The 11,389-nt window shown below is 38.8% G+C and overlaps 3 protein-coding genes across 3 annotated transcripts; 1 reads left to right on the forward strand and 2 right to left on the reverse strand.

The window, feature by feature from the left end:
- Positions 1-633: 633 nt before the first annotated feature.
- Positions 634-4,313, forward strand: LOC101291430. Its single transcript, XM_004298700.1, has 4 exons — positions 634-1,044; positions 2,274-2,480; positions 3,252-3,329; positions 3,422-4,313. Exons 1-4 carry the CDS (start codon positions 634-636, stop codon positions 4,130-4,132), a joined length of 1,407 nt encoding a protein of 468 aa, XP_004298748.1. The 3' UTR covers positions 4,133-4,313.
- Positions 4,314-4,346: 33 nt separating this feature from the next.
- On the reverse strand, positions 4,347-5,906 carry LOC101293781 (inositol oxygenase 1-like). The gene is made up of 2 exons (XM_004298708.1): positions 5,527-5,906; positions 4,347-5,298 (listed from the first exon to the last, which is right to left on the reverse strand). Exons 1-2 carry the CDS (start codon positions 5,721-5,723, stop codon positions 4,515-4,517), a joined length of 981 nt encoding a protein of 326 aa, XP_004298756.1. The 5' UTR covers positions 5,724-5,906; the 3' UTR covers positions 4,347-4,514.
- Positions 5,907-7,159: 1,253 nt separating this feature from the next.
- LOC101295517 (inactive rhomboid protein 1-like) lies at positions 7,160-10,065 on the reverse strand. The gene is made up of 5 exons (XM_004298714.1): positions 9,486-10,065; positions 8,740-8,903; positions 8,148-8,317; positions 7,788-8,038; positions 7,160-7,543 (listed from the first exon to the last, which is right to left on the reverse strand). The coding sequence occupies exons 1-5, from the start codon at positions 9,773-9,775 to the stop codon at positions 7,426-7,428; spliced, it is 993 nt and encodes a 330-aa protein (XP_004298762.1). The 5' UTR covers positions 9,776-10,065; the 3' UTR covers positions 7,160-7,425.
- Between the last annotated feature and the right edge of the window lie 1,324 nt (positions 10,066-11,389).

Consider the following 11,389-nt stretch of genomic DNA (forward strand, 5'->3'; position numbering starts at 1 on the left):
AGTATATATGCATGTAGTGCGACATAGATGATCAGATCAAAATACTGCATATTAGTTGCTCGGTTCACTTACACATTTGTGCATAGAAATTTTTTTGGGTTCCTAAGTTGTTAAATTGCTCGCTTTCTAAGAACCAACAACTTCCCAATATATAAAACTGAATTTTTATCTCTAAGTTGTTGATCGTGTTATTATTTGGTACGTAACATTATTTATAATTATACATGTCTCGAGTTCTTAAATCGACTTGTTTATTAGCTTGATTCATATATTAATTGTTTCAGATAAGTAATTTTTTCATCGATTAATTGATTCGTTAATAAGCTTAAGCCGTGACTTGTTGGTCAGCACGATCGAAACAAACTTCAAATGCAGTGAACCACACGCGCCGGGAGTTTCATTTTCCCCATCTCCTACAAACACGTGCTACTCTCGAAGTCTCGACTAAAACATAAATGAACTCCATTGAAAATCCCAACCGTACACATTCCTTCACTCTTTATTATTACTCACTCCTCTTCTCTCCCCCCTAAACATTTCAGCACCACTCTCTCTCTCTCTCTCTCTCTCTGCAACTCCCAAATGCCTCCCCATACCCCAACCCACTCCCTCAACCACCTCTCCTCTGCCTAAATGGGTAAAGCCTCCAGATGGTTCCGCAGCGTCCTCGGCCTCAAAAAGCCCGATAAGCCCCCCACCACCACCTCATCCTCCCCCAAACCGCCCCCCACCAAACGCCGATGGAGCTTCGTCAAGTCCTACCGAGAAAAAGACCACCGCAACGACACAACCACCGACCAGCAGTCTTCCACAAACGACGTCGTTGATCCTAACAAGCACGCGATCGCCGTAGCGGCCGCGACAGCTGCAGTAGCCGAAGCCGCAGTTGCTGCGGCACAAGCCGCCGCCGCTGTCGTCCGCCTCACCAGCAGCGGACGCTGCCCCAACAACAGCAACAACAACAACAACGTTGCCGGAGGAAGCATTGGGATTCGTGAAGAGTGGGCGGCTGTGAGAATCCAAGCGGCGTTCCGTGGCTGTTTGGTTCGTATTATTATTGTTCTTATCTTTTTTACCGTTAATCTTTTGATTGGTGCTACGGGATTAGCATTAGGATTACATGAACCGACACGTGTACCTTCTTCCCTATCTGGCTTCGTGCAAAGCCAAACTCTCTGCACGTTCTTTTGTTTCTGGAAACAATCGAACACACTGTTTCACAGCTTCACATCCACTTGCATTTTTGAGTTCTATGTTTCGTTGTCGTTTTTTCCCCGAAACGGCAATGCGTTCGAGGGTATTTACCTATTTCAAGAAAGCCGTGTGGACCTGAAGAAGGGTATTCACCGTTCACACATGTCTTTGATTTACAGCCCATTCTATATTTTTATGTCATGCCATTTTCGCAGTATGGATAGCTCAGAATCTTATTGATCTGTGTTTAGTCTATTTTTAAAGCAGGACTTGTTTTGTTCCTGATAGCTACTTTTCTGTATATCTATTGTGGTTTTCTGTATGATTTTGTTTGCTGGATCCTAGCTAATTTACTGTGTTTCCTTTACTTAACAGCTTTACTTAAATTGGGTATGCTTCATTTTGCATTGGGTTGGTTGGTAAAGCTTTGGATTTTGTTTTTATGTCTGCAAAGTTTAGATCTTTTAGCTTAAATCCAACAAGCTTGAATCTTTTCGACCTTTGTTTTAAGATTCTTTATTTTTTTTGTGGGGCAATTGTGAAGATAAGGTTTTGCTATATGAAATGAAGTTGTTTAACTGTCCCATTGTAATTATGCACTGATAAAGGTATGAATGGCCTAATTTCAACGCCATGCTTAATGACGTTTTGTCCGTAAGAGAGGTCATGGAGGGTCCTCGCCTCCCCCCACAATAGTTTGGTGGTCTTCTTAAGAAGAATTTCCTTAATTGACTTTTCTGATGGGTTGTTTGCTGGGTGCTTGAATGGTGTATCAAATTGCTGCACACATCAGTCAGACAGTGAAAAAAATAGCACTTCTTTTCTTTTTACCTCTCTGTTCTATTAATGAAATGTCATTGTTCTTAACAATACCATGTCAGAGAACATATTCATTCATTTGGTACTAATTTTGATGTCCCTACTCCTTGGCTCCATATTTATTTGTTTTTGAAAAGTTGAAAAATAATGCCTTTTGGGTTTGGATGTCTTAACTTACCATGGCTTTGTTCTGGTAATAATCATAGTGGAATTAGTATTTGATCAATCTTGAGTTTGATAAATGGATACTTTATGTGAAGGCAAGGAGAGCGTTGCGTGCATTGAAAGGACTGGTGAGGCTTCAAGCACTGGTTAGAGGTCACATTGAGAGGAAGAAGTGGGCTAAGCGGTTGCAGCGGTTTCAAGCAATACTGCGAGCTCAGGCCAGAGCTCGAGCAGGGCGGACCCAGATATCAGAGCTTTCACATTCATATACAAGTTCCCAGTCTTCTCAGATTCACCAACCTGTAAGCCAATTTTCCTTTTCCCTCCACTATGAGTTTTCAAATAGATTTGAAGTTCTCTGCTTCTGGAATTTGAGTGTGGGGGGACCAATTCCTTTTAGCCCAGGAAGGCTTTCAATGCTTGCATTTACTTTTGAGTACAGACACCTATGATCTTTTGAAACAGTGTTGTGGTCGATATTATTAAAGCTGCATAAAGTCAGATGTGTAATAATATGCTGTATATGAAATCCATGCCTGTATGTCTTTTGTAAATCACAGCTTTAACAGTCGAACAAGGGACCGTCAAATAAATGAGAGTGGCAGGTTGACAACCAGCATGCTGCATGTGAATGTACATTAACAGACTTTGGGACAAATAACATGTTAGAGGGGCGCATTCATGGTTCATATGTGTGCAATATTACACAGCATTCACCCCACTTTCATTGGTTAATAGCACAGCATTCACCCCACTTTCATTGGTTAATAGCACTACTCTTGTCTCAGCAGTAAAAATGAAAGCTATTTACTATTCAAATACATGTCATCTGTTGTTTGTCAATATGCCTTGTTCAAGTCAATCATCAAGTTGTTATGATACTTTATTTCTCAATGTCTCTGATCGTTGATCAAGGACATGGTACGGTTTTTCCATCATTAGATTATGAGATCACATGTCTAGGTAATAGCATTTGGTTTTATTCTATGTATCCTAGCCAAATTTGTCATCTGCATTCTCCAAACATATGTACATCATTGTTCATTAAACCAGAAAATGTCCTTTGTTCACAGGGTCCTGCAACCCCAGAAAAATTTGAACATGGACTTCGATCCAGGAGTACTAAACATGAACATTCATCAATACTGCGGGTATGCTGAAAATGTGTCTTTTGTTATCATTGTTTGTTGGTTCTTGCCTATGTGATTCTCATGTCAAATACTACCTACCCTATATTATGCAGAGAAATAGCTCAAGATCAAATGGTAGGATTGTTGGTGATTATGACAAAACTCACTCGGAACGATCATGGGAGCAACCAGGGTCTGCAATGAAAAATGGTACTCCTGAGGATGAGAAGAACGATAGGGTCCTTGAAATCGATACTGGGAAATCACACATTGCAGCTAAGCGGAGGAACCTCTTCCACTCTACTCATCTTGCTTTGGCTTCAGACCAATACAGCCATAGCTTCACTACATCAAAGGACTCAACAACTCATCAGACTCTTCCAAGTCCGTCTTCTTGTGAAGTCCAATCTTTAACCCCATTGAAATTCTCTAGAGAGGTCGAGGAAGACTCATTCTGCACCGCTAACAATAGCCCACAGTTTTATTCTGCTACTTCATCAAGGGGTGGTAATTCAAAGCGGACTCCTTTTACTCCCACAAAGAGCGATGGCTCAAAAAATTACCTAAGTGGGTACTCAGATTACCCGAACTATATGGCATGCACTCAATCTTCAAAGGCTAAGCTGAGGTCACTTAGCGCTCCGAAACAGAGGCCTCAGTATGAGAGGTCTATTTCAGCAAAGAGGTGCTCTGTTCCTGGCTACAGCGAATCAAGATCAAATGCACAAAGGAGTTCAGCCTTGCATTCAAACTTCACAAATAAAGCCTACCCAGGATCTGGCCGCTTGGACAGGCTTGGCATGCCTATAGGTTACAGATACTAATATGCTGCTGTTGGACACTAGTATCTGGTGATTCCATTGTAGTTTTGATTGTAATCTAGCTAACTGATGTATTTAAGTACTTTATGTTACAGGTAGCAATGTTTAAGTGAACTCTAGTAGTGATAGAGCATATATTTGTAGTCTCAGGTTTAGAGCTCAAAGGATTCCATCTTAGAAATGTATTTCTTTTCGAAGTGGTAAATTTCTCAGCAGCTGCAGCTCAAAATTCTTAGCTTAAAGAAAAATAACTTCTTCATCAATTATGAACAACATTATCTCTCTAATTACATTATATGATACAACTTCTCAATGGCAAACAGAATGTACATTCCTCCGTAAGGTGTGGAAATAGTACACAGGTACAATTCAACAGCTACATGGCTTACCATTTCAGCTTTGCTGGGAAGTACTTCTCAACAAGGGACATGTAATATGGCTTGACCTTTTCGACATCAATGCGAACTTTGCTCTTGCTGTAGAGATCATACTTGTTGAAGATTTTAAGCCACTTCAAGTTCTCTTCATCCTCCTTGCTCATCAGGTGCTTATACGCACCACATTTGTGAAGAGGATAAAATGAGTGATACCGGATAATGAACAATCCGGCCTCAGGCAAAGTCGTGCCATTTTCCTTGGCCACCAAGTACATATAGTCGTCATGTCCCCAGGACATCAGGACATTCTTCAGGCCGATCCCATGCGCATAAATCCCATACTGAGTGCTGTTGTACTCCGGACTGTTGTAATCCGGGTTGTCCTTGAAGTACCTGTGGTGGACTATGGAGTCATCAAAAGGGCACCCCACTGGATGTGTGTCTCCAACAACTGCCCATTGAGGAAGGCCTCCAAAGCTAGGAAGTAGCAACACTTTTCCGAGATCATGGATAAGAGCAGTCAAGTGAAGCCAGTCTTCATCAGGGTAGTCTTTTCGAATTGCTTCTGCTGTTTGCAACAAGTGCTCAATTTGGGGCTCGTCCAAATCGGGATCACTGTCGTCCACAACTTCATTGAGGAGTTCACAGCATTCCCATATGCTCATTTCAACTCTGTTCATCTTTTTGTACTCCTCTCTCATTTTCTTCACGAAATCATAAGATTGGTGAACATGGTTCAATCGGTAGAATTCCTCCACACCTTTCTGCCTCTCACTCTCTGCATTGTAATCCCTGCAATACATTTACATATATTTCATGTCAAACTTTCAGTTTACTTGTACATGAAATAGAATTGAAAGAGCAAGATTACTTGTACACCAAGTGATGTGTTATCGTGATCACTAAATAAATAAGGTGACCCTAAACTTAGAACAACTGAATATTGCCACATATATTTTGGTAAACAATAGCAGCAATCTTGAACCGGAAAATGCTGATGGAAGAGTAAACAATACAAACCTGAATGTCTGGCCAAATGCATTGATTTCAGGGGCAATGAACTCATCGTTGGACACTAAACCTTCTGCCTTCACAAATCCATCATTTTCGGCTACGTCTTTCGGAACCACAAACCCACCATCCAACACCAAATCACTAGTTCCATTCTGGTCCTCCACCTTGGCCACAATCTCAGCCTTCTCAACGAGGATCGTCATCTTCGAATCGTCTCAAAGAAAGCAAAGGAACTTACAAGAAGAGAAGGAAGAAAGCTAAGAATTAGCACCAAACAATGGCTGTGTGCAGAACTTGTAGCCAATATGGGATCTTATAGTCCCAAATGAAGCCCTTGCATGAAAAACCAGAACCCTACAGAGTCCTGAACTGAAAAAACCGCGTCTAACTTCATCCCTAACTTGTAACTTATTATATCCAAATAGTCCGAATGAAACGCTGGAATACAGTTGCGTGACTTGTTAGGAATTGCTGAAGTTGGAAAGTTTGATCATGTATAAGAGTCAAACAAACCCTAACTAGATATCGTTATCCAGAATGTTTATTTTAGACGTATTTCGTGACAAGGAACCCAGTCAGGGACAACTAAGATGTCAATTGTATCAAGCTGTGAATCCTCTAAATAGGAGAAAGGATTAGACAAACGTTGACTAACATTCACCCTTTAATCAAGTTTGTTTAGGCACCTGAATATTGATCATCAACGCTCTTCTCATGTTGTTCCATATTGGGAAGAAAATAAAAATTTTATGTTGTTGTTAGAACTGAATATTATATTATTCAACGGAAACTGTATAATACATCATTATTTTCATCGCAGACTATCACACATCTCAGTAATTTGATACCGAAGAACAATAACAATAAACCAATATCATACAAGTCTTGTGAACAGGATCTAATTCCAATATTTCTCGGCAACAAATATTGTATACCAAATAGTCATAACAACGGCAAAGTGTTCGACATTGATAAAATGTAAAAAGGAAACTCCAAACCCCATAATAATTTCCTAAACCCCACATTCCGAACATGATACGAAGAAAGATAAAAATAAAAGTTGTGCAAGCACTGTTTTCATAATACCCCCGATGCCCAGCGTTTGATACAATGGATGATTTAGATATATACATAACGAATAAACTCAGGCTTATTGCATGAAAACGAATGTCCTTGCTGGTGCATTTGTTCTTCATGATAAAGAAGGTGCCTGAGGTATGAAACATATATTGACAATCATAATAGACGAAAAGTTGTAAGGCTTTGATTTTCTCATGGTCTGCTTGTCCTGCCTTATAGCTTGTATTCTGGATTTCTAACTTACAATAGTGTTCACCTGGTCAGTTCTGATCAAGAGAATCCATGATTAACCACCTTAGATGTAAATCTAAAAATTGAAAACAAAACAACTTAATTTTAAAATAATACTTCTCACTATTAGATTTACATCCAACGGTGATTGACCATGATTCTTTTGGTCAGTTGAACACTACTGTTTTAACTTCTACTGTTTTAGCTTATAGACGAAAAGTTCTCTTACGTTGACGGGTGATTTGTAACGGTGAAGACTTGATCCTTAAGTCTAAACAATGTGTTACACAATCTCACACACCTTACAATTTCCTGTTCTAAAGTTTGACAATAATCACATGTATAAAGAATGAAGAAATCCATCTTGTATATAAGAGCATATCATATGTATATATGGTAAAGACACCCTGATCTAATATACATTACTATCTCCAGGTTCCACGCACACTAGAATATCTCATGTGCTCACAAACTATGCATGTACATCAGTGAAAGTCTGCCGATGAAATTATAACACATGAAAGAACAAGAAAAAGAATAGAGCAAGACATCGAGGTCAAGATGGAAGTTGAATTGTAGATGTGGGATAGCTCATCAGCTTGTGTTGTTACACTTCCAATGTTTGGTTGGAACACAACTCAGGTAATGACACCAGCTGCAGTGCTCGTTTCCATTCTCTCCTCTGAACAGCATCACCAATCCCACAGTATACCTGCAATTACCAAAAGAATTTGAACTGTTAGTTCTGTACAAGAAATCACATTTATGGTAATGTGAATGCTACAACATGCGAGACACTTGACTATAGCATGGTGGTACATCCGTGGATCTATCCTGGATTAGAGGTCTGACAACACTGTTGTAAGCCATCTAATTCACCAACCAGGACTCATGCAAATAAGGCCCAGATATGTCCATTCAAGGTTCAAGTCATTAAAGCACTGCGACAAGCTTACCAAACAATCACCAAGGCAAGCGCAAGCACACAAAGAACCACTTGATAAGCCTTGTACTTAGATTTGACACGAGCACCAGCTGGTAGATTCCGACTCTCCATCCATCCAAACTGGGGACGAAATAGCAGTACAAAACCAAGGAGAAAACCAGACATAAATCCTCCAATGTGAGCAAAGTTGTCAACATGAGGAAGAATCCCAACTGCTAAGTTGATGGCAATGATGATTACAAGAGTGAAAAGAGCTGCAGCCTGTGAGGACGAGAAGAGGACGGGTTATGAAACAGTAACACAAAACTAAATCGTTTTAAAGAATATCACCTTCAATTGTTAGCATTTCATAGTCAGTGAGTTGGCGTACCTTGTTAGTATAGATACTCCAGTTTGTGAGAAGCTCTGATAACATAGCTCCAAGAAGTCCAAATAAAGCGCCAGAAGCACCAACTGAAATATTGTTATTATTCTGAAGAAAAAGGGCAGATAATATGCTCCCACCAAGACCCGACAACAGGTAGATTATCCCCACGCGAACTGCCAGATTATTCAAACCAGAATCAATATTAGACCATCACAAAAAGAGGCAAAAGAGAACGCAACAGTAAACCAAATTAGAAATTGATTAAGTACTGTTATTGGAACATAACAGACATATAATTTAAATATCACTCATGTTGAATGGACAAATACAACCACCAGGGTAAATTGAATCCAGACACTCGATAGAAACAACTTCAGACAAGGGCTGGAATAACACAGCAAAGTGACCATATCCAAGGGCTAAACGACACTATAAGAATGTTTCCAAGCTTTAGCTTTTCAAAGTATTAAGAACATAAGCAGATATACAGAGCGATCAACTATTAGAATATATTTTCTAATTGTACTTGATGAACACAAAACCGTGTATCAAAATACAGGAAGAAAAATTGCACCAAAAAAGAAAGAAGGCCTACCAAAGCCGAATTGCTGTTCCAGACGGATGCCAATAAAGACCAAGCTCAGCATGTTTGCAAGCACATGAATGACACCGGCATGCAACCAAATACAAGTGAGAAGCCTCCATGCTTCATTCCCATGTACAACCTTGTACCACTGCAGGCCTCCCATTTTTTCCAATCTGCAAAAGCAAAACATACTCATCAGATCAAGCATATGCCAAAACAACATTCCATGAGTAAAAAAGCGTCATTCCTTGAATTATGGCACAGAAATATAATCTGTTCCCTAACTCTTTAATCTTCATGATATAATATTGTTCTCCCGAATCACAAAAATGTCATCTCTTTCTGGTAAAAACTAGCAAGAAATAGTCATCTCTCATACCGAGTCTAAAAAAACGTGTCCGACATAAACCATTGGATTCTCTAGTGGTTTTCAGTGCTAACAAAACTAAGACAAGCAGAATAACGATTCAAATTTTCACTTAATATACTACAAAATTGGAATTGGACCAAATCCAGAATGTCTAACAGCAGCCTAAACTTTCAATTGGGACCAAAGCAGCATAAAATCAAGCAATTCAAACAATTATGATCCTGAACTCAATAAAACGAATCTGAACCAAAATAAGCATCAAAAACTAGAAATTCCATACAACTCCTTAATACCATAGCGAAATCAAAAAAGTCAAAGCAAGTAAACAAATTATAACCCAAAAATCACAAACTGAGAAACAGGGTATGTAAAAAGAACAACTCACGTATCAGAAGAAGGACCAAACAGCGGGTTCTCTTTCAAAGGCTCAAACGAAAGCCTGCCGAGAAACCTGGCCACACACTTGCCTTCGAAACCCAAGTTGTTCTTGGGACAATTGTTCACAAACATGGTTACAATAAAGACAACAACATTGGCAACTACAAACATAGGAACCAACCACGACGTCCACGAAGACTCGGAAGTTCCGACATAGTACTGGTTCGGGTGGTTGTTGTGGTTGTTGTAACCGTTGCTTCTGGCTTTTGGCGGCCCTCCTCCTTCTAGATCAGCCATTGTTTTGGTATTGGTTCTAATTCTAAAGACTCAAGCTTCGTTTCACTAATGGGTTGTGATCTTTTGGGTTTCGGTTTTGGGGTGTGGTGGATTTGGAAGCTATATAAGTATGTGAAAGAATGGGGAGAGGGATTGAGAAGTGACTTCAAAGCGAGTAGAAGACGTGTGGAAATTGAAGAAAACAAAATTGGGAGGAGAAGAAGAAGATGGGTTGGTTGGGAAAGCTATGGATTTGACAGTCGGAATCGTAATTTTTGTGACTCTGAAAATGTGTGTGTTCTCTGTTTGGTGATTGAGGTGGTTTGTCTGTGGCTTTTATATATTATGTCGGTTAACGCGGTGGTGGTTCTTTTTTTTTAATTTAAGGGTTAATTAATCCTAATTAGATTTTTTATTTCAGTTTCCTTTCATTAACGATTATTGTGAAACATTATTGTTTTCAAGACCAGATCTACATAAACGGCTATTTCTTGCTAATATTTCTCTAATCATCCTTACCAAATCTCTTACCGTGTTTTTGATACAGTATTCTTAACTCTTTCTATCGATTATCGAGTAGTATTTACACGATCACTAACTGATAAATTAAAATTTTTTTATAATCACAGTTGTTTAGATTGAGTTGTAGAAGGTAAAATACTTACAAAATTACAAGTTATTAGCTTGATCTCAACATCTAATATCAAGAACACAAAATCTTAGATTACCTAATAATCATCCTAGTGATTAAGAATTTAAGACTACCTTTTTGGTAACCTTAACTTGTCTGCCTTGGCTTTCTTTTACCTTTTAGATTACCAAAAAATATGGGATATTCATGAGATTTTTTTTGTTCAGTATAGAAAGGAATCAAATGATTGATTTTACTTCACCTAGATAATTTTACCATAATTAGAACAAATTAAAGTCTGAAGAATTTAAATTACTAGATACACAAGAAAAACACAGCTTGGTTAAGTTTGAGTCCCAAGAATACGATTGAAACGGATAATGATCGACTCCTCCACGTGGTTTCAAATGTAGAACATTGCAGAATGTATTGCAGAAGAATGATGACTCACCAGTTCTGCAGCTTCGATATCTGAAAGCCTCAGATAAACAAGTAAATTATTACAGAGTTTAAAACCTTTTACTTGATTCTATACAGATCCAGCAACTTTCATCATTTGGTTTCTGGCTTTCTCTGCACATTTGATTGCAGTATCTTTCTTAAAAGGTAAAGCATCAAGCATGATATTCCCTAAAAAGCCAACAGATAAATTAATTAGCGATGAGAGTTACCCTTCATTGTTTTAAGAAAATTTTAAGTGTATAATCAACAAGCTATATATCATATGTCGACTATATATACAAGCAGGGAATAAGAAGGCTATTTTGCTAATGTTGAGGTTGAGAGTGATTGTATGAACTTGGTGCAAGCGATGCAGACTAATGGTGAAAACTTCTCTATTGTAGGGAGGATCATAGAGGATTGCCAAAGGTATGTGAGTGCTTTTAATTTTTGTCAGCTTCAACATGTTTGTCGTGAAGCAAATAGTGTGACGAATAGATTAGCCTACTTTGCTAGATACAATAGTTATGATGATTTTAGTTTAGACGGAGACACATGCTATT

The sequence above is a fragment of the Fragaria vesca genome, linkage group LG5 (assembly GCF_000184155.1).
Source record: "Fragaria vesca subsp. vesca linkage group LG5, FraVesHawaii_1.0, whole genome shotgun sequence".
Classification (NCBI taxonomy): Eukaryota; Viridiplantae; Streptophyta; class Magnoliopsida; order Rosales; family Rosaceae; genus Fragaria; species Fragaria vesca.